This window comes from Capra hircus, chromosome 2 (genome assembly GCF_001704415.2).
Source record: "Capra hircus breed San Clemente chromosome 2, ASM170441v1, whole genome shotgun sequence".
NCBI classification, from domain to species: Eukaryota; Metazoa; Chordata; class Mammalia; order Artiodactyla; family Bovidae; genus Capra; species Capra hircus.
In genome coordinates, this window is record NC_030809.1 from 17,897,750 (window position 1) to 17,920,317 (window position 22,568).

Consider the following 22,568-nt stretch of genomic DNA (forward strand, 5'->3'; position numbering starts at 1 on the left):
TTTCCAGTGAGTCAGTTCTTCGCATAAGGTGGCCAAAGTATTGGAGTTTCAGCTTCAGCATCAGTCTTTCCAGTAAATATTCAGAACTGATTTCTTTTAGGATGGACTGGTTGGATCTCCTTGCAGTCCAAGGGATTCTCAAGAGTCTTCTCTAACACCACAGTTCTAAAGCATCAATTCTTCGGCACTCGACTTTCTGTATAGTCCAGCTCTCACATCCATGCATGACTACTGGAAAAAACCATAGCTTTGACTAGTCAGACCTTTGTTGGCAAAGTAATGTCTCTCTCTGCTTTTAAATATGCTGTCTAGTTTGGTCATAATTTTCTTTCAAGGAGCAAGTGTCTTTTAATTTCATGGCTGCAGTTACCACCTGCAGTGATTTTGGAGCCCCCAAAAATGAAGTTTGTCACTGTTTCCATATATATGTGCCATGAAGTGATGAGTCCGGATGCCATCATCTTAGTTCCCTGAATGTTGAGCTTTAAGCCAGCTTTTTCACTCTCCTCTTTCACTTTCATTAAGAGGCTCTTTAGTTCTTCGTCACTTCTGCCATAAGGGTGGTATCATCAGCATATTTGAGGTTATTGATATTTCTCCCGGCAATCTTGAGTCCAGCTTGTGCTTCATTCAGCCCAGCATGTCTTATGATGTACTCTGCATACAGTTGAATAAGCAGGGTAACAATATACAGCCTTGATGTACTCTTTTCTCGATTTGGAACCAGTCTGTTGTTCCATGTCCAGTTCTAACTGTTGCTTCTTGACTGGCATACAAATTTCTCATGAGGCAGGTCAGGTGGTCTGGTATTCCCATCTCTTGAAGGGTTTTCCACAGTTTGTTGTGATCTACACAGTCAAAGGCTTTGGTGTAGTCAATAAAGCAGAAGTAGTACTCTTGCCTGGAAAATCCCATGGACGGAGGAGCCTGGTAGGCTGCAGTCCATGGGGTCGTGAAGAGTCGCACACAACTGAGCGACTTCACTTTCACTTTTCACTTTCATGCATTGGAGAAGGAAATGGCAACCCACTCCAGTGTTCTTGCCTGGAGAATCCCAAGGACGGTGGAGCCTGGTGGGCTGCGTCTATGGGGTCACACAGAGTTGGACACGACTGAAGTGACTTAGCAGTAGCAGCAGATGTTTTTCTGGAACTCTCTTGCTTTGCCAGTGATCCAACAGGTGTTGTCAATTTGATCTCTGGTTCCTCTGCCTTTTCTAAGTCCAGCTTGAACATCTGGAAGCTCACAGTTCATGTACTGTTGAAGGCTGTCTTGAAGAATTTTGAGCATTACTTTGCTAGCATGTGAGATGAGTGAAGTTGTGCGGTATTTGAACATTCTTTGGCATTGCCTTTCTTTGGGATTGGAATGAAAACTGACCTTTTCCAGTCCCATGGCCACTGCTGAGTTTTCCAGATTTGCTGGCATATTGAGTGCAGCACTTTCACACCATCATCTTTTAGAATTTGGAATAGCTCACCTGGAATTCCATTGCCTCCACTAGCTTTGTTCACAGTGATGCCTTCCTAAGGCCCACTTGACTTCGCATTCTAGGATGTCTGGCTCTAGGTGACTGATCACACCATCGTGGTTATCTGGATCATGAAGATCTTTTTTGCATAGTTCTTCTGTGTATTCTTGCCACCTCTTCTTAATATCTTCTGCTTCTATTAGGTCCATAACATTTCTGTCCTTTATTGTGCCCATCTTTGCATGAACTGTTCCCTTTGTATCTCTGATTTTCTTGAAGAGATCTCTAGTCTTTCCCATTCTATTGTTTTCCTATATTTCTTTGCGTTGATCACTGAGGAAGGCTTTCTTATCTCTCCCTGCTATTCTTTGGAACTCTGCATTCAAATGGGTATGTCTTTCCTTTTCTCCTTTGCTTTTCACAGCTTTTCTTTTCTCAGCTATTTGTAAGGCCTCCTCAGACAGCCATTTTGCCTTTTTGGCATTTCGTTTTCTTGTGGATGGTCTTGATCACTGCCTCCTATACAATGCCATGAGCCTCTGACCATAGTTCTTTAGGCACTCCGTCTGTCAGATCTAATCCCTTGAATCTATTTGTCACTTCTGCTGTATAATCGTAAGAGATTTGATTTAGGTCATACCTGAATGGTCTAGTGGTTTTCCCTACCTTCTTCAATTTAAGTCTAAATTTGGTAATACGGAGTTCATGATCTTAGCCACAGTCAGTTCCCAGTCTTGTTTTTGCTGACTGTATGGAGCTTCTCTGTCTTTGGCTGCAAAGAATGTAATCAGTCTGATTTTGGTATTGACCATCTGGTGATGTACACATGTAGAGTCTTCTCCTGTGTTGCTGGAAGAGGATGTTTGCTATGACCAGTGTGTTCTCTTGGGAAAACACTGTTAGCCTTTGCCCTGCTTCGTTTTGTACTCCAAGGCCAGATTTGCCTGTTACTCCAGGTATCTCTTGACTTCCTACTTTTGCATTTCAGTTCCCTATAATGAAAAGGACATCTTTTTTGGTTGTTAGTTCTAGAAGGTCTTGTAGATCTTCATAGAACCATTCAACTTCAGCTTCCTCAGCATTATTGGTTGGGGCATAGACTTGAATTACTGTGATATTGAATGGTTTGCCTTGGAAATGAACAGAGATCATTCTGTTGTTTTTGAGATTGCAACCAAGTACTGCATTTCTCACTCTTTTGTTGACCATGATGGCTACTCCATTTCTTCTAAGGGATTCTTGCCCACAGTCATAGATGTAATGGTCTTCTGAGTTAAATTTAGCCGTTCCAGTCCATGTTAGTTCGCCAATGCCTAAAATGTTGATGTTCACTCTTGCCATCTCCTGTTTGACCATTTCCAGTTTGCCTTGATTCATGGATCTAACATGGAGCTTGATTCATGGACCTACCTTAGTCTTTGGTTTTCTTCTTATCCAAATGTGTTCTCCATATTTTCCTGTCAATCTCTTAGAATCTCTTGAGATTCTTCTTTACTCCAGTAAAAGTCCTCTCCCATCCTCAGTTTTTATAATGATTTTTGTGATTGTTTTTCTCTTTTAGTCTCCATAACTCTTGTGCGAAGGTAGAATCTTGTGTTCTTTAATTGAGACGTACTTTTCTTTCTAAATTATGAACTCTGTCTCCATTTTATAACTGATGGCTTTATGCTATAGGTAGAATTAATCAAATCCACATCATTCCCTTGGTGAATCAGTTCAATTAGAATAGATACATCACATCCCTGATGTAGTTCATGTCTCTAAGCCAGCCTTGTGTTGCTGACTTCATTTTTTTGTGCTTCTAATCCTGGCCTCACATTAATAGCTCTAAACCACACAGCCCTGGGCTGTTTCCATGGAAGACCTTTCCTGAACTTCCCACACTGCACTGCCTTTTCTCAGGACTTCTGTGTTCATCTGTGTCCTTCTTGCTGAGGAGTCTTATTCAAGTCTGTCTTCATAATAAAAGCTTCTCTCTCCAGAAGTCTCATGAAAGCCATTAGTAACAGCATGAAAGAGGGGGGAGTGGGAGGAATGAGAAGTGAAACAAAACATTTTTCTTAATCCTGTCTTTATTCGCATCATTTATTCTGAAACACAAAGCAATGATAGAACTTGGGAATCTATCAGTGCCTTTCTTGGTGCCATGAATCTCCTCAGTAGATCTTTGCAGTAGTGCTTGTAGGATCTCTGCAGGTCAGAGCCAGTCGGTCAGCAGCTCACCTGTCACCTGCACAGTTACTTCTCCATCATCTGTAAATGTACCCAGCGAGACTTTGTGGAGCCACAGCCCTGAACTCCACTGATGTTTGAGAAGGTTACAGAGATCCTTCCTTTACCATCTTGAATTTTCTGAATATCCCATGAGCTCAAGATAGTAATTACACTCAGCTTTTCTTCACAATAGCAAGATGTTGTTTTATGTTTGTAGCACTGCAGCTGTATCTTAAACATTTTGAGGTATGTGTTTTTAAGAAATAATTTTTAATAATTGAATTGATTCCTTCCCCCACCCTGAGAGAAATGCCACGTGTTTATTAAAATCTCCTCACATTTGTACTTGCTTTTGCAGCGTACTGTGAACAGAGAGGAGCTGCTGAAACAAGCGGAGTCTGTGATGCAGGATCTTGGCAGCTCACGGGCCATGTTAGAAATCCAGTATGAAAATGAGGTGAGCTTAGGAGCCTGTTGACTTGTGCTTGTGACAAGATGGCACTGGAGTTTCTTGGTCCTGTGAAATTCTAAAAGACGATTGAGAAATTTATCTCAGAACCTGAGATTTAGTCTGTTTTCCCTTCAGTGATTTGTTCCAAGTTTTCCATTTTTTGAGGTTACATTGTATAATGAAAGACAAGAGTTTTTTTTCCTGGCATAAAAGCAAGTGTTTGTTTAGGTTGATAAAGTGAAAGGTTTTAAATATAACTTTAAAAATCTTCCAATTACTGTTTACTGAGCTACAACTCATATATAATAAATTCACACTTTTATCAGTGTTACACAGTTCTGAAAATTGACAGATGTATGCAGTCTATGACCACTGCCACATCAAGATAAAGGATAAAATCCTATCACCACAAAAAGTTCTTTTCGACCATTTTACAGTCAGTCCCCAGCCTTTATTCACCTTGACTTTGTTTCCCATGACCTTGATAAACTTAATTATTGGTTCTAGAAATTTCTAAATTGATCATTTGGGAGGGTTGTAGATAACAGGGCTTGGGCACCTTTTCTATAAAGAGCAAGAAAATAAATATTTCAGAATTTGTGGGCCCTTGGATCTTCATCAGAACACCTCAGCTCTGCCTTGGTAGCCTGAACACGGCCCTGCACAATACAGACACGAAACGAGTGTGGCCGTGTGTCAGTAAAACTTTATTTGCAGTCACTGAAATTTGAAGTCATGTAATTTTTACACATTATGAGATATTATTCAAGAATTTTTAATATTGTAAACTCGTTCTTAGTTTACAGGCTGTACAAAGCAGGCAGTAGGCGTGAGCTGTAGTTAACTGATCCACGTTGGAGACAGTCATGTCATCAATGAAAAAAGACAACTTTTCTTTCTAATCTTCTGTCTTTTGTTTCTTTTGAGATGTTTTTAAATAGCCAGGCCAGTGCACCAGAGGCTCACTGATTTTGACAGAAATAATCAGATTTTGACAGAAATAATGATTTTTTTGTCTACTTTGACCCAGAAGTATTGAGTCTCCTGGGGATGCTTTCCTTCCTCTTTCCCTTAATTTTTTTTTCCTTAGGACAAAACTTAAGCCTTTAGATTTCCAAAACTCATGAACATAACATATAATGTTCCATTATACTGATTGCTAGCTGACTCAGTCACTCAGTCATGTCCAACTCTCTGCAACCCCACAGACTGTAATCTGCCAGGCTGAAGAGATACAGTACTTATGTGTTTACAAACCCAGATTTCTTATTTATAAAACTGTAAGCTCTTTGCTCTAGTCAGCTTGGTCTGCTTGGTTATTTAAACATGCTTTGTCTACTTTTTTAACTCCATATTTTCCTCTCACCAGGCATGAGTGTCCTTTCTCTCTCATCCTTAATGCCTCTCTTCAGATTGCATCTTACATGAGTCCTAAACAAGTTCAGAATAGCATCACACTGATTATTCCAGGGGACAGGATTGAATTACTGATAGAGAAGTCATAATTTTATGATTTTCATTAATGAGTCTCTCCTGATGATTCTGGAAACAGAGAGTCCATGAGCTGGCTTCATTGGGGAAGAGGAGTTGGGAGGGGTGCTGGCTTCATATGTGCCCAGGACCTCAGGTTATAAGCCAAATTCAACCGTTTAAGTCAGCTGATGGCTGTTAGAAAGTCTTTCTCACCAGCTCTAGAAGAAACTTGATCTAAAATGTCAGAACAAAATGGGCTCCATTATCAAATAGAGATGACTGTTAAGCCAGGGAGGAACTAAACCAGTCTCTGGGCTCAGCAAACCACCCAAGCCCAGGGTTTGGAGCTACAGGTGACCCAGCCACCCCAACAGTGAAAGGTTAGGAGCCTAGACTGGCACGTCTGGTGCTGCCACTTACTGACAATATGAAGTTGGGCAAGTTATGTAAACTCCCCAGTGATAACCCAGTAAAGGGCACAATAAATGTACCTACCCCTTTATGTTGTTAAAATGATTAAATGAGCTAAAATATAAAAAGCACATGGTATTAATATATGTTAGTATATAAGCTTTAATTTTGGAAAGAAAAAGACTTTCAAAGTTTCAAGTAAGAGAGTTGTCCAACTTTTTTTGATTTTCAGTGTTTGTTTTTAGACCTTTATGTTTTTCCTGCCTGTTGGAGAGGAAGACATTTTCCTCTACCCTTCTAGGTTCTTCTGGCTGGTCTACGAAATTGGCATGGGACAGATTACAGGAAAAACTGAAACAGACTCTTAACTCATCAAAACGGTCAAAGCTCTCATCTTAAATACCACCTTCAGCCCAAAGACAAAAGAGGATGTGGGGGTAGTGGTTTCAGACTTCAAAGGAGAGGAAGGCAATTCACATGGAGCAGATGTTTCGTAAACAAATATTTGCTGGGCCAGGCAGCGACAGTGGGACCCAAGAGTGGACTCTGCTCTCAAGGCTGTGTCCCCCGCCGCCCCACCCCCCTAAACTGTCCCTGGCCGTCTCTGACCTGTATTCTTTGCAGATGCCACTGGTGATAGCTCTGTTCTGGGGACAGGCCCTTTGTCTAATTCTTCTAGGCAGTTAGAGAGTGAGTCAAAGTTTCTTCGTCTTTTGGGCCTTGATTGTTTTCCGCTGTAAGTGATCCACATGCCAAAGAAACAGTTTGAGATTGGCAAGTTTTGTACCTCCACATTCCTTTAAAAACTGATCATGCAAAACCAGAATATCTGCTTTTTTTTTCTTTTTTTTTTTAAAGGAATGACTGATGACGATCCCTGAAAAGGTCAGGTTGGTCTGCAGGGTTGCTGGTCACCCAGTGCAGGGTGACTTGTCAGAGCAGCTGTGCCCTGGTCCTTCTTCTCTCACAGCGACTTGCTAGAATGAAGGCAGATGCAGTGATTCCCATGTCATTTAATATTTTAAGTTGAGTCTGTTTTACTGTTAGAAATAACAGTATTGGGATGAAGAAAATAGGCTGCTTTCTGTTTAGCCTGGGGTAATTACCCTGAGAGGAGATAGAGATAATTGCTTTAAAGCACCATCTGGTGGACGCCAGGTGTTAATGCAGTTTTTTTCTTTGCTGCCTTTTCCACCCTTCTCCAGAGCTGACAATTGAGTGGAGAACAAAAGAGACAAAGTCCTTACTGTCGCAGAGCTTTTAGTTTGGGAAGGCCAATACACTCACTCACTCACTCACTCATGTGCATATATATATGTTAGGATGTGTGCTGAAGGAAGCTAAAGCAAAATAAGAGCATGATGGCGGGTGGGGGTAGGATGGTGTAAGTTGACACTTGAGCAACAGTCAGTACTATTACTTCCCTGGTGGCTTAGAGGTATAAAGAATTCACCTGCAGTGCAGGAGATGGGGATTTGATCCCTGCTTTGCCAGGATTCCCTGGATAAGGAAATGGCAACCCACTCCAATATTCTTGTCTGGAAAATCCCATGGACGGAAAAACCTTGTGGGCTACAGTCCCTGGGGTCAGAAGAGTCAGACACAAATTAGAAACTAAACCACCACTAGCAGTACTATCTAGGGGAAAGACTTTCTCTTAGCAAAAGTGAAGCAAAAAGCCCTGAGGCAGAATTCTTGTCCTGCTGAAGGATGACGGTAGCTAGAAGGTGTCAAAGGATCACACAGGACATGCAGGCCAAGCTCAGAATCTGAGCTTCTGTTTGAATGAGATACGGGGAGCCTTTGGAGGGCATGGAGGAATGACATGAACTTGGGCTGTACAAGGATAACTCTCGAGCTATTCAAGTAGGATGTGAGGTGTAGAGACGCAAGAGACCACTTAGCAGGCTCCAGCACTGGGCTAGATGAGAGATCCTTTGGTTACCAGTTTAGCACAGATTTCGAAGATGGGGTTTCCAGTGTTTAATGGAGGGTTGTTACATGGGGTGCAAGAAGGGGAAGAGCCATGGATGGCTCCAAGGCTTTGGTTGCAGCAGGAGGTAAATGCTGATAGCAGTTAAAACTGTGTACTGACCAACGTGAGCTGGGGCAGGAAGCGTTGCCAGGTCCAAGCAGGTGGCTGTTTGGAAGGTTACACTTAACTTACTCAGTGGACTAGATCTAAGCTAGTGGGGGTGCCTTAAAAAAGTAACCGTGTAATGGTAAGACAATGCCCATTATTTACTAGTAATCGGTAAGTGAAGTAGAACCTTGCTAACAGGACTGTGGTTAGAATAAGCTTATAAACTATGGTATTAACTTGTCATTAGTTGCATATCTGATTTATGGTGTGAGCACATAGGACACGAAAGTTGATGATGACTGCCAGGATCATGTTTCTCATGGAGGAGGGGTTTTTACTCAGTGCTCCCCCTTTGGAGCTTGTTTAAAAATATCAGTGCCCAAGCTGTAAATCAGACATCCCAAATCAGACTCTCCAAGGCATGCCACCCCCATGTATGTATCCCGGCTCTTGGGAGACTCCAGGGCGCCCCGGATCTGAAGCAGCACCAACGCACTCTGAGTTAGCCCTGTGGGTGCTGATGCGGGTTTAGACCTTTGTGTTTGTGTGTGTGTTTTATTCAGCAACCTCTGTTAAATGGCTAATATGTGCCCAGGCGCTATAAAGGATACAAGGTGAACTAAAGTTAACCCAGGTGAAGTACGCCATTATCGTAGAGTGAGATCACAGCAGTGTAAGGTGGTGAGTCCTTTTGCAGCCAGAATGTAAGTTCTGAAAAAGGAGCAAAGTAACTGGGAAGCTACAGAGGCTTCTGCTGCAGCGTGGACGTGTGAACTCTTCTTGGACCAGGGGAACAGTTCACAAAGAGAGAAGGGAAGGGGATCCCTTCCAGACACTGCCATCTATCCCTGAGGCCAGGGCATGAGGCTGCGAGACTAATCTTGTCAGTGTACGAACTTAAACCATACAATTTAAATGTTGGGACCACAGGGAGTGGGAAGTGATAAAGGGCTCTCCATCCAAGTGACCAGAACTGAGGGAAGACAACAGTTTGGGGGGTAGGCTTGAATATATCCTGATAAACAATCGCTATTAGTATCGACTTTGCCAAAAGGTCAACAGGTTTAAAAAGGGGACAGCACAGATTGTAAAATTTACCTTGTCCTGCTTTTGTTCCTCTGTAGGTTGGCACAGGTCTTGGGCCTACACTGGAGTTTTATGCACTTGTATCTCAGGAACTGCAGAGAGCTGACTTGGGTCTCTGGAGAGGGGAGGAAGTAACTCTTAGCAATCCAAAAGGTAAATATCTCATCTGTGAGTGTGTCAGTTTGTCATTATCAGGTAAAGGGCCCATAACAACTCTTTGTATATGTTTAGCTTGCAGTAGAGGGCCAGGACCTCTGGCATTTCTTTTCACCTTTGTTTTCTCATTTATCACATGAGAGGCAGGCCCCTCCAGCTCCAGAGGACTTCATTCTGTGATCTACTGACTGATCCTGAGAATACTGAATTTCTTAAATGTCCTTAATTGCCGGGTTTGCCTTGTTTCATGAAATGACACCTAAAGTTTGATGATTTACTCGTTTTATAGGAAGCCAAGAAGGGACCAAGTATATTCAAAACCTCCAAGGCCTGTTTGCGCTTCCCTTTGGTAGGACAGCTAAGCCAGCTCATATCGCAAAGGTTAAGATGAAGTTTCGCTTCTTAGGAAAGCTAATGGCCAAGGCTATCATGGATTTCAGATTGGTAAGTTTAGAGTTGTTTTTCTTCAGTTCTTTTATACTTCTGTTCTATGCCAGTCTCTTAATCCCCTACACTTAATGCTGTACTTTAAGAGAGTGCTTTCACAAGTGTTAATGTGCACATGAATTGCTTGGAGAATTTCTCTGAAAATCCAGTTTTGGTTCAGCAGCTCATGGGTCAGGCCTAGGTTTCCACATTTCCTTACCAGCATCGAAGTGATACTCAGATGCCAGTCTGTGGCCCATTCCTGTGGTAGCAGAGGTTCAGAGAGTCAAGGGTGGCTTGATCTCTGGGGGATCTTGGTTGAAAAAAAGGAGCTGTTAATTATTTTTGAAGTTTCATTTTAATTACAACTAATTGTTTCTTTTAAAATTCTTGTTTCTGAATATGCAGTAATACAGACTAAAGTAGAATTATGTTCACTTGGTCCAAAATAGAGTAAGCTGCCTCTGAACATCTCTTGGTGTTGAGGTCCTTATGGAGAATATACGTCCATCATTGAAAGCTTCCTTTTTAGGGTCAGTGTTTAAATAGAAATCTTCTGTATTCAGTGTTTTTTTTTCACTGTCAGGGGCCCCAGATTGAGTTTAAATGGGGACAGTTTTATATAATAAGAAACAGTTTTAAAATTTGTCATCTTCACACCCCCCCGCCCCGGGGATTACTTCACCTTTTAAAATGACTTATTGGAGTGTCACTTAAAGAATGGAGGCACTGCTAGAAGCTTAATTTGACTATTACAGCATTTGCATCTTCTCTTTTAGGTGGACCTTCCCCTGGGCTTACCTTTTTATAAATGGATGCTCCGGCAAGAAACTTCGCTGACGTCACACGATTTGTTTGACATTGACCCAGTTGTAGCCAGGTCAGTGTATCACCTCGAAGACATCGTCAGACAGAAGAAAAGACTTGAACAAGATAAATCCCAGGTAGGCTTAGAAGATGGGGTTTGTGTTAAGTGATTTCTGTTCGACCTGGTTATTATTTTATATTGGAAGAGTTTAATTGTTATTGTAATAGCTGAAACATATGATTTTACAGTGGACAAGATGGCCTGTAATAACAGCAGATGATGAATAAGCAACTTGACCAGCAAATAAAATACACCCCTAACTAAAACCATAGGGCTTGTTTATTACATTTTAGGTGGACATTATGTATCTGGGCAGATACTCTGTCATATTGAATTCTTTCAGTAAGCATTTGAATCAATAAAGCTTTTCTCAGGACAACAGATTGATTTTCTGAAAAGATGGCTTAATTTAGGAACAACCCATTTGTTTCTAGAGAAATGTCAGGAAGGTATTTTTAAAGGTCATGGTGGTGTCACTATTTCTGTTGAGATTTCTCTGTTAGATCTCATGAATAATCCTGATCTTTATATCATTAATGTATATTCTTCATATATTAACAAAATTAAATAATTTGATTCAGTCTGAGAGTAATAGGGTTCTGTATCTGACATTGGAAGAAGACAAAATTTTATTTTTTGAGAAGTGGCATAGAGTCATACGTCTTTATATTGGGGCAAGTAACATGGACCAGTGATAAAGCAACTCATATATTTTGTAAACTGCATAAAATAAGAATAAAGAATTAAGATTCTATAGCAATGGCACCCCACTCCAGTACTCTTGCCTGGAAAATCCCATGGACGGAGGAGGCTGATGGGCTGCAGTCCATGGGGTCGCTGAGGGTCGGACACGACTGAGCGACTTCACTTTCACTTTTCAGTTTCATGCATTGGAGAAGGATATGACAACCCACTCCAGTGTTCTTGCCTGGAGAATCCCAGGGACGGCAGAGCCTGGTGGGCTGCCATCTATGGGGTTGCACAGAGTCGGACACGACTGAAGTGACTTAGAGAGCAGTAGCAGCAGCTAGGTAAAAGGTTTTGTCTCTCAGTAAGATAGACAGGAGCTTATTTGCAATGGGGCTTTTAGGGTACCTTTTTATCAGGAAAGAAGATGATTTGTAAGAATTTTATCTCCCATATTTATTGATAATTATTAATGATACTTTTTGGGTAAACATTTATTAAGAGAAATTCATTTTTAAAGAAGCCATATCCATCTTTTCTATATAAGATCTGTTGTTTTAGGATTTTTAGAACCAGTTAGGTTTATGCTTACCAACTTTGTAAAATTTAAGCTACTGTAATCTTATTCAAGATCATCTCTTAGGTAAAACTCTTAAGATTTGTACCACCACAAACCACCCCTCCTCAAACCTCTCTCCCCACCAGTAAAGTACAATTCATGACCCTCTTCCAAGAGCCTTACATGTATTAATTCATTTAATCCACTGTGAAATGCACATGTTTTTGGTATCCCTACTTTACACGTTTACACATGGTAAACCCAAGGCAGATAGTTTGAGTTGCCTACCCAAGGTCACTTAGCTGAAATACCCAAGAGCTGGACTTAAAACCCAGGCTCTCTGGTCTGGAGGCCATGGTCTTAGAGCTTTTACAGGCTCTCTTATGTATCCTTGTCTCCTGTGTAGTCTGCTGCATTCTCTTCCTCAGATCTTTTGAGATTTGTTCTTCTAATGTTTATTATCCTGATGTTACCAATTTAAAAGTGTAAGATGCATAGCAAAAGAACCACATTCCGGAAAACTTCAACCAGAACTTGAAGACTGGTGGTATTCTCAAATGTCTTACCTCGTTATTTATAAAGCATACAGATGGAACAAGGTGTCTAAGCTGAGCGTCCACTTGGTAATTTAAATTCTTGAAAAATATGTGGAAAATGGGCTAAAGCGTAGCTCTTAATTTAATATTTAATATGTAAAACGGCTAATCCCTTTTAAACATCTCAAGGACATACTGTCTATTCTAGATTCCTATCAATAATAGCATTGTTGAGAGCTTTCCAGTGAGAGAAGTTTAAAATGAAGAGTTTTTATTAGGTCCTTTTGCTGACAAGCATTTCAAATGAAAAATGGAAAACCTTCCTTGTGTGTCATGAAATGATGTACCCAAACTGAGAGAGACTTAGGCATGTGTTTTTGCAGAGAAGCAAAAATTCTTAACAAAGTATTTTACCTTAATGTTAAATAACTCTGCCCCGCCCCAGCTCTATGTTTTGAATTATCTGGAATCCTTAGTGGCTTTCAGTTTCCTCTTTTAAGAAGTGACTGTTAACCAGAACTTCCTAGTCTTTTTTGTTGTTGTTAAGTGATTACTTTTCTGCATCTTGACTGTCTTAACTGCTAGGAATTTCATACCCAGGGGCATCTTTAATTCAGAAACTCAACCTTTTTTCTCCTGTACTACTTTTTCTTTCTCCTGACATCTTATTTTCAAAGAGAATTTGCAGTTGTGTGTGTTGGTCTTTGATTCAGAAATAATATTTTATACAAGGCCTTCAAAATCTTAAGCATTTTTAAAAAATGAGTAATGCAAACTGCTATTAACATGCTTCTCTCTTTAGAATGGGACTTGACTTTTCTTAGGAATTTGTTAAAACCATTTTTCATCGCAGGGTTGCTGTATGAATACAGAGTTGTTAATGCTGGGCCTGCTGTAATTGAATGATCTCTGGATGTTCTTTAGACTTGAGCTTGCAGAGAAAACAAGTTAACTACTTTGACTAGAAAGTACATTATTTGTATTTACAATTTCCTAACTGTGTTGTATTACTTATTATTTGCTATGTACATATATTGGAATTAGCACTCCAGTATTCTTGCCTGGAGAATTCCATAGACAGAGGAGCCTGTCAAGCAACAAATAGTACATGGGGTCCCAGAAAATTGAATACGACTGAGTGACTCCTCCCCCCCCCGCCCCCCCCCCCCCTTGGATTCATTAAGATTAGCTGAAAATTTGTGAAAAGTTTGTCTGGCTTTAGAGCTTGCACTCTTAAATCAACCATTATGCAGACTATTCAGTTCAGTTGCTCAGTCGTGTCCAACTCTTTGCAACCCCATGGACTGTAGCACGCCAGGCCTCCCTGTCCATTGCCAACTCCCAGAGTTTACTCAAACTCATGTCACTGAGTTGGTGGTGCTATCTGTTATGACCTGTGAAATCTGAGTATGGTCAAACTGGGTAGCAAACATCTTATTTTGAAGGAACACTCAGTCTTGTTTTCTTATATAAAAATAGTTGGATTTTGAAGTGTTTATGATTATTTCCTATGTGATCTCAGTGACTTTGTGTAGATTATAACAAATAACAGCCTAAGAGCTAAAGAAACCCATGCAGTTTATTAGCCTATCTTTTATTTTATAAACACAAACAGAAATGAGTGAATTATTATTTGTGACAAACACCCTCCTCCACTTTTTTTTAGACCAAAGAGAGTCTCCAGTATGCATTAGAAACCCTGACTATGAACGGCTGCTCCGTGGAGGATCTGGGATTGGATTTCACTCTGCCAGGGTTTCCCAACATTGAACTAAAGAAAGGAGGAAAGGATATACCGGTCACCATCCACAATTTGGAGGAGTATCTAAGAGTGCGTACTGGCCACATCCCCTGGAGAGAAGGCCAGCGGTGGTCACATGGGGTGGGGCGGACTGCTGTGAAGGAGAGGGTGGGATGGGCAATCTGGGGAGCACAGGTGCATGTCTGGGAGCTGCTGCACAGACTGGGTTGAGACCTTCAACGCCTGGGGTGACTACATGAAGTCCCTTTTTTCAGGCCTTAACTTCTGCTTGCACTTGAGACATTGTCAGATATTTCACAGTGCCTCATGTATAGCTGTGAACTCTCTGCCTTCAAGCTTGAATGCCATATAATAACATCATATTTTCTTAGTTTAAGAAAAACATCAGTGAAAAGGAACATCCCTTGTGTTGTCTCTCAAGCCACTTAACTTGACCTCATTGCCTTTGATGCTCTCCATACCTGTGTAGAGATGTTTATGTTTGTTTGCCCTCTCACCATCCTTGACCCTGTTTATTAAGGAAAAGCAGTTTTGTACTGATCCAAATTATATTTTAGATTGCAATCTATATGTCTTTATCATCACTACTTTTGGAAAAGTTTCTTTTGTTTATTCCTGACATTGAATGGAAAGAGCATTTGGTTCTAGACAGAAAGCCACCTACAGCTCTGAGACCAGACTTTTCCAAAAGGTGATAATTGTGACTCTTGAAACATTATCTTTAATTCTCAGTAACATTTCATCCTCCTGGGAAGTTTCATCTGTTTTTCATCTGATAAGGTAATTTGTAACTCACAGGGATATTATATAAATAAATTTTTAAAACACACTAAATATAAATGCATGTGGCATTTTTTACATTTTCTTAATGGCCAGACCCAGAATCAGAAGTTGACCTGACCTATCTGTTACGCAGTTTTCTGGAACATATTCTAAAGACCTTGGAATTTTTTTTTTTTTTTTTTAAGTAATCAGGAAGGATATTTCACTGTACTTTGCCAAATATTAAGTAGGAAAGAAATTTGAACTCTGGTCACAGATTTTTAAAGAGACTTTTTTTTCTTTCTTTTTTTTTTTGGCAGCTGGTTATATTTTGGGCACTAAACGAAGGTGTTTCCAGGCAGTTTGATTCATTTAGAGATGGATTTGAATCAGTCTTCCCACTCAGTCATCTCCAGTACTTCTACCCAGAAGAAGTGAGTAGCTTGTGTGCAAAAGAAATGGTCATCTCTAATTCCATACCTGTAATTATCTTAGTGAGGTATCTCTGTACTGTTTTAGTCAGATACCCTGTTGTTATGAGCAAATAAAATTGTGGAGCGTTGGGCTTTAAGAAGGTAGTTTGGGAAAAATAAGATCATTTCCTGAGTGAGGAAGAATATTCAATATGATGTATTTTTTTCTATAATACATTTTCTGGCTGAATCTGCAAATCTTTGAACAACTTAGCATTTTAATCTCAATTATTTTTAAGTGCACTTTGATTTGCTACTTACTGAAAATGTGTGTACCTGGCACTTTTAGGCACTAAGTGTCACCTGGAATTGAAAACAGCAAGGGTTTCTTTTGGAATTGGATCCTGGTCCCCACTACCTGGGACTTCCCAGGTGGCTCAGCAATAAAGGATTTGCTTGCCAGTGCAGGAGATGCAAGTTCAACCCTGAGTCAGGAAGATCCCCTGGAGAAGGAAATGGCAGCCCACTCCAGTATTCTCGCCTAGGAAATCCCATGGACAGAGGAGCCTGGCAGGCTACAGTCCATGGGGCTGCAAAGAGTCAAATATGACTTAGTAACTAAACAACAACCTCACTGCTTAGCTATGTGACCTTATCCAGGTTTTCATATATAACCTGACTGACTCGTTCATAAAATTGAGGTAAACTCTGTCTCACTGAACAAGATACATAAAGAACCTGACATTGAGTGACATGTAGTAGATACCAAATTTCACATGTACAGAATGGATTTTCTCAAAGTAGACAAGTCATCCTGCAAATGGCCAGTCAACCAGGTGAGAGATGGTTTAATTGGATACTGATGTTAGATTTTTATCCTAAGGGCATGAGCATTTCTTTCCAGTATCTGTCCTCTAGTGACTGTCTTAGTCCTAGACAACCATCTGGCATAGAAGTGCCTTTGCAAAGCGGGAAAACCTCCCCGTTTGCTGTTGGTTCAGCTTTTTTCTCCCACTTCTGTCTCCCACTCAATATTCTTTCTGTTAGCTTCCGTTATTGTGTGCCCTTGTGTTTCTAAAAGTCAGGATTTATAAGATCTCTCTGGTCAGAGGTAGATTATGAAGTTAAAGCCTCTAAAGAAATGAGAAGAATTAGGTAGGTTTTGGTTCAGATTAAAGGCTTCTCTAGAGCCTAGTCCCTGCAGATGGTCAGGGCACCCGTTACTGTCAGCTACAGAGGAGAGTGAATCTGTGATTAATAGTGGAAGAGCACGTTGTATAAAGAGCACCAGGCAGAAGCTTGTGGACTTGGTATCAGCACACCACAAAGCAGAACACGTGCCACTTCGCTCAGTTGTGTCCTTAGTAATCTGTTGCCCTTGTTTAAACACACAGCTGGATCAGCTTCTGTGTGGTAGTAAAGCAGACACTTGGGATGCAAAGACACTGATGGAATGCTGCAGGCCAGATCACGGTTACACTCATGACAGGTAAGGCCTGGGCTCTGCCAGGTTTCAGATACACACATAGGTCTAGGTTTTAAAGTTTGTTTACTTATTAAAGGAGGCTTTCCAATATTTTGGCTTCATTTCTCTCAAGACTGGGACTTGAGGACTGAAAGGGGTTTTGGGCTTTTTTGCCCCAAGTGTTTCTGTGAAAATGGGTAGGATAGGCAAAGATGGGGCCAATGTCACCCCATTACCCATTTTATGTACAGTAGAGTAGAAATACCTGTACAGTCCCAGACAAGTCTCATTCATCACCAGAGTAACCATTCCATTTGAATTCCAGCTGTAACAACAGAACAAATTTGTGTGTGTTTATAAAGTGAATTCATATGTAGTCATATTTACATTTAATAGTCTCTAGCTCATTGTAAGTCAGAAGTATATTTTAATATGATGAGATAACTTTGATGTATTTATTTCTGTTGTAGTCGGGCTGTGAAGTTCTTGTTTGAGATTCTCAGTAGTTTTGATAATGAACAGCAGAGGTTATTTCTCCAGTTTGTGACAGGTAGCCCACGATTGCCTGTTGGAGGTGGGTACAACTATTGATTTCTTGTAGCTGTGTGGAGGGGGGTGGTGAGAGAGAGCGTGTGTGTGCATGCAAAACTTCAGTGCCAACAGCAGGATTTTTTTTGACTTACAAGTGCCTCTTCGTTCCCTGGTGACTCAAGTGGTAAAGAATCTGCCTGCAATGTGGGAGACCTGGGTTCAGTCCCTGGGTTGGGAAGATCCCCTGGATAAGGGAATGGCAACTCACTCCAGTATTCTTGCCTAGAGAATTCCATGGATAGAGGAGCCTGGTGGGCTACAGTCCATGGGGTTGCAAAGAGTCAGACATAACTGAGCAACTAATACTTTCTTCTTTCTAGTTATATAATATTGCAATGTTGAGTTTTTAGTGAACTGAGAGATAAGAGAGATCACTAGCCAGGCAGTTCATAGAGACTCTTACACTGAAGTAGGATTGTTCATGTACATGTAATGCTGCTTCCCTCTATTCAGATTCTCAGGCATTTGTACATTTTATAAACCCTGAGATGAGAAGTGGTTCTAAAGTCTGTTTTTTTTTTCAGAAATGAATCCTAATATGGGTTGAGTTGACACTCTTTAAAAAACATAAGGAAAGCATAAAGCACTGTTTGCTGCCATATTGTTATAGTGACTTTGAATGGTAATTGAAGCAGGTACCAGAGTCCTTACACTCAGTGTGTCTTGAATGGGTAGAGTTCATTACCCAGGAAGAAAAAGTGCCTTCTGTGTGTGGTTATTTTGTGCAGCAGAGCAGTGTGGGACGTTTTCTGATGGAAGTAGTTAAGGGTACCTATGCTTGTGATTCCAGACCGATTCTCCTCATGGTTGAGACACGAGTTTTCCCTGTGCTCTCTGGCAGGCATCTTGTAAACTTACCACGTTCCTTTGTCCTTCTTCCTTCCCCCTTCATCAGGCTTCCGGAGCTTGAATCCACCTTTGACCATTGTCCGGAAGACCTTCGAATCAACAGAGAACCCAGATGACTTCCTGCCCTCTGTCATGACCTGTGTGAACTATCTTAAGTTGCCGGACTATTCAAGCCTCGAGATAATGCGGGAAAAGCTGTTGATGGCTGCGAGAGAAGGGCAGCAGTCGTTCCATCTTTCCTGATCACATCAGGAAGGGTGGTGTCTGCCTGTTACAGCAAAAGACAGCAATCATGATTTCTTTTCTAAATGTGTCACCTGAGTCAAGGAAACATGTTACGCCTTCTCGTAGGAAAATGGCTTGCAGAATATAAAAGAGACACTTGGTTCTTCATTAATGGCCCCATGGACTTAAAGTGATCAGGCCCTAAAACGTTGTTGTGATGAGGTTTCTTTAGCAAGTTCTTGTTTAAATTATCATTTATTTGACGAGTGAAGTTTTTAACTTGCTTTGCTGTGTGAAATTTAAAAAAGGGATGTTTTTCCAGGCTGAAACAATAAATGTCGCTGTGCAGTTTAATTCTGGGCTGTGTGTATCCATCTAGCTAAGTCTGCAGTTTTACTTCCTCCAAAGACAACTCTTGTACAGAAATTCAGGCTCACTTGTGTTTGACAGAAACAGTTGAGCAGGCAAGCTCTGTGCTTTCTGCTCCGTGCCCTCCCACCCCTCTCGAGTTCCCCACCCCGACTCATGTACTGTCTGTGCCGCTCACACAGGTTTTTTGTATACAAAATCCATAGTTGGTACATCTTTGTCAGCCATGGGCTTTTGTTGTTCCATGTTCTCAAATTAAGATACAATTTAAAATTCATGGAATTAAAGTTGTCAGTATAATTCAACCCTTATAACTAGGTAGCTTTTTCTAAGAGTTTAGATGTAACAGAGTTGTGGGGTATCACTGGCCTTACACCAGGGACACACTAGGACTGTTCATTACATGGTGATTCCTGCAACCACCCCCTCTGTACTGGAGGCAGGGAGAGCTTGTTTGTTTCTTTTGTGTCGGTTTAAAAGTTCTGCAGCTTGGGCTGGCCAGTGTTTATTATCCTATGGCCAGAGCATTTTGAATTGATATATACGGTTTTAAGCAAAATTAGCAGTTTTCATTCCCTGTTGGAGTAAGAAAACAAATTTTTTTTCTTTTCCCCTTTGTTCTTGTTTTTAAGTTTTTTCCCCACCGTCTTGCGTTGTTCCAATCTCCTCTTCCCCTCCTCCCAGTGCTCACTTGCGACAAACATCCCAGCCTTTGTCTCAACACAGATCGAACACCTGTAAGCAGTGCTCTGTCCAGTTGTTTTATGTGCTGATTTCTCAAATCTGCAATAATTCATCAGGTTCCTGTTTTTACCTGAAAATAAATAAAGTTTGCTTCACCTTCTGTGCCGTATGCATAACTCTCAGTTGTATAGATGCATCTCCACGCAAGCAGATCATCACAGCTCTATGATTTGCATCATGACTGATTGTGCAATTCAAAGAATTAAGAATAGCAACTTGAAGAATATAAAAAGTGGGAGGAGATTCCTTCCTTCCTAAGGTTCAAAATTAAGCCAGTTGCATAAAATTTGAGAGAATTTCCATAGTTCATCTTTCTGAAAACGAGGGATGAACTAATCTTTTTTTTTTCATTGGACTTTGAGAAATCAATTTTGTTTGTTCTAAAGTCTTACTTCATTTGATGTAGAAACTCCTTTGTTCCCTATTCCACCACCTTAAAGAAATTCAGTGGCTTGTTTTATACAGATTACTTTGTCGTTTTACACTCAAATGGCCTTATATGAGCATCTTCTTAATGAACCTGAGCAGTGACCCGGGTTGGGTGAGTTAGGTGGGATGGAACAGTGAGTGGAGATTGAGGCACCTCCTGGGTCCTTGCAGAAGCTCTAGCGACCAAAGGGCTTCACCTTGGCATCACCTTGAGGGAGCTGTTTCTCTGCAGTTCTAACATCAACACCAGGACCTGTGCAGTTTAATCAAGCAAAACTAGTTTAAATGAATGAACTCATTTGTTTTTAAACTGTTCTGAGACCTACGTTTTTACAAACTTCAAGCACAAAAGATTTTTGCCTGAACATAACAGTTTTGTTCCTCGTTTTTTAAAGGATTCTGTTAAAATTTCCACATATGTATAAACAGTGTTTCCTATTTGGATATCTGTATTTACCATTTCAGTCATTTCATGGCCCTGGCAAATTTGGCCTCATTGATGTCAGCATCTAATGAGTACGTTAGATTCTTTTTAAATCACACTCCGGAGCTTGATTATTTCAAAGTCAGTAGTTAACCTGTTTAAAAGCTTTCAGTCCAGCTTAACTCCTTAATTTGGGGGTGGGGGGGTTGGTCCTTGGTTAATCAGGGGCAGGAAGACCCTTCCCATTTTCAAGCAATCTGCCTTAGCAGAGGCCTTAATACTGCATCATAGGGAAAAATACCCTTCTTTTGCTGTTACTCCAGTTATGCCTTAAATTTATTTGCTGAGTAACCCTGTCACCACTCACTGCTCTCTTAAGGATGCTTTACACACGTAGACAGTTGGATAGTGACTAAGACCTTGTCCTTTATAGTTCTCTCTGAGGTGGAATCAGTCAGATGTTAGTCATAGCTAATACCGACTGTGGGGTTGACATTCAGATAGTGACCGATTTGCTCTGTTTTGTAGATGAAAACATTTTTGACTGTTTAAGAAGAAAGAGTTAGTGACATGTATTCCCCTCCCCCCAGCCTCTCCCTTGATTGTGAGTGTCCGGTAGTCTCATTAGGAACAGACGAGAGAAGTCTAGATGCTTTAGCCAAACCCTTCTACACAGTCCACGGGACACTTTCTGCTCTTCCCGTGCTTCAGCTCTGCTTCCCTGTGTTGGCGGTGATGGGGAACTGCCCTTCAACTTAGCATTCTCTGAAGAAGGTGGTGTCCTAAAGCCCTTGTGTCCCACGTTTGGCTCTTTTTATGAGTTTGGCACATAACGTGGAAAGGAGAGGTGCAGCTGGCTGGCTGATGTCACTTCCTGTCCTCCTCTGGGGCATCCTGTGCATAAAGGCCGTTAAGGCCGAGTGACAGCCCCAACTAAGACATGAGATTCAGCTCTTGCTTTTTCCACAGTAAGGATTATTGCCAGCAAACTGAGCGTGTCTTCCTGTTAGTCCAACAGGTGTTGAGACTGTGCTCCCGATTCCTGTCAGTGAGTAGACTGAGGAAATGGGAATGTTGCTGATATTCCACGGGGAAAAAAAAATGTGATGAAAAAGAAGACTTGCTGGGGAAAAACCTAACTGTGTTCAGAAACCAGGTCCTTCTGGGAGAGGTTCTGGATGCTGAGGTTCATTCTTCATCAGCAAAGATGAGCAAGCCTTTAATTGAGTTATCTTGGGCTTTGGTTGTTTTGACCCACTTTATTTTCCCTGCTGTAATGAGAACATTGTTTGAAAATGTCGTACTCTGTATTCCTAACTCTGAGAAATGCTTTTGTATGGGTCGTAGGTTTGACGTTGCAGTAGTTGACATACCTGGTAAGGGATAACCTAGTGACAAATCACTGAAAATGCTTCCTTTGTTACCTCAAAAGAAAAAAGAATCCGGACAAAATACAGCATTTATATTTATAGAAAATGGAGAATTGGCTGTTTTCAAGAACTTCAAGTTAATTCTTATGCAAGAAAAAGTTCTTAACTCTAAAGACTTGTTCTGCATCAAGGAGACACTCTTTAATATTGGAAGAGGTGGTTTTATTTTTACAACAAGCCTACTCATACTACCAAACCTATAACCAATTGCTGATCTCCTGTGTAAAGCATTTTTTTTCTCTTATCTGAAACAGTGATTTATATGAACTGTTGGAATAATGGAACCTCAAAATACAGATGTGTATGTAAAATTGCATAAATGCACTGACTTCCTTCTCCCTGAATATATTTTTAATAAACAGCATTATCCTACATGGTCAGTTTTATTAAATTATGCACAACTAGAAGGTTCTTCTGAGAAGGGGTATGCTTGTGTGGGCAGCTTCTGGAAAGCTTCCTAATGAGGTAAGTAACAGTAATCTTAGCCTTTTGGGGAACAGATTGCAGCAAGTTACAGGAGCTGGATGTATTCAGGGAGATGACCAGAGTACTTGGCTTGTTGGTAGAGAGAGATGGCACTTGAAAACTCTGCAGTGGTGAAGCGGGGCCCTGGGGTCGGGAGGTACTTGACAGTGCAGAGACATTAAAGCCTCCTGCTTGAAACCCCTTGAAGTCACTGTTCTG

The 22,568-nt window shown here is 41.0% G+C and overlaps 1 protein-coding gene across 10 annotated transcripts in view; it reads left to right on the forward strand.

The window, feature by feature from the left end:
* The window catches only part of TRIP12 (thyroid hormone receptor interactor 12), a 153,377-nt gene extending 134,535 nt beyond the window's left edge, over window positions 1-18,842 (forward strand). For all 10 annotated transcript variants that reach the window (XM_018058586.1, XM_018058566.1, XM_018058591.1 and 7 more), the window contains 9 exons: window positions 4,044-4,142; window positions 9,228-9,342; window positions 9,635-9,789; window positions 10,551-10,715; window positions 14,088-14,252; window positions 15,266-15,379; window positions 16,753-16,847; window positions 17,294-17,397; window positions 18,310-18,842. In XM_018058586.1, the coding sequence (XP_017914075.1) occupies window positions 4,044-4,142; window positions 9,228-9,342; window positions 9,635-9,789; window positions 10,551-10,715; window positions 14,088-14,252; window positions 15,266-15,379; window positions 16,753-16,847; window positions 17,294-17,397; window positions 18,310-18,506 (1,209 nt within the window). In that variant the 3' untranslated portion in view covers window positions 18,507-18,842. The remainder of the gene's footprint in view (window positions 1-4,043; window positions 4,143-9,227; window positions 9,343-9,634; window positions 9,790-10,550; window positions 10,716-14,087; window positions 14,253-15,265; window positions 15,380-16,752; window positions 16,848-17,293; window positions 17,398-18,309) is intronic.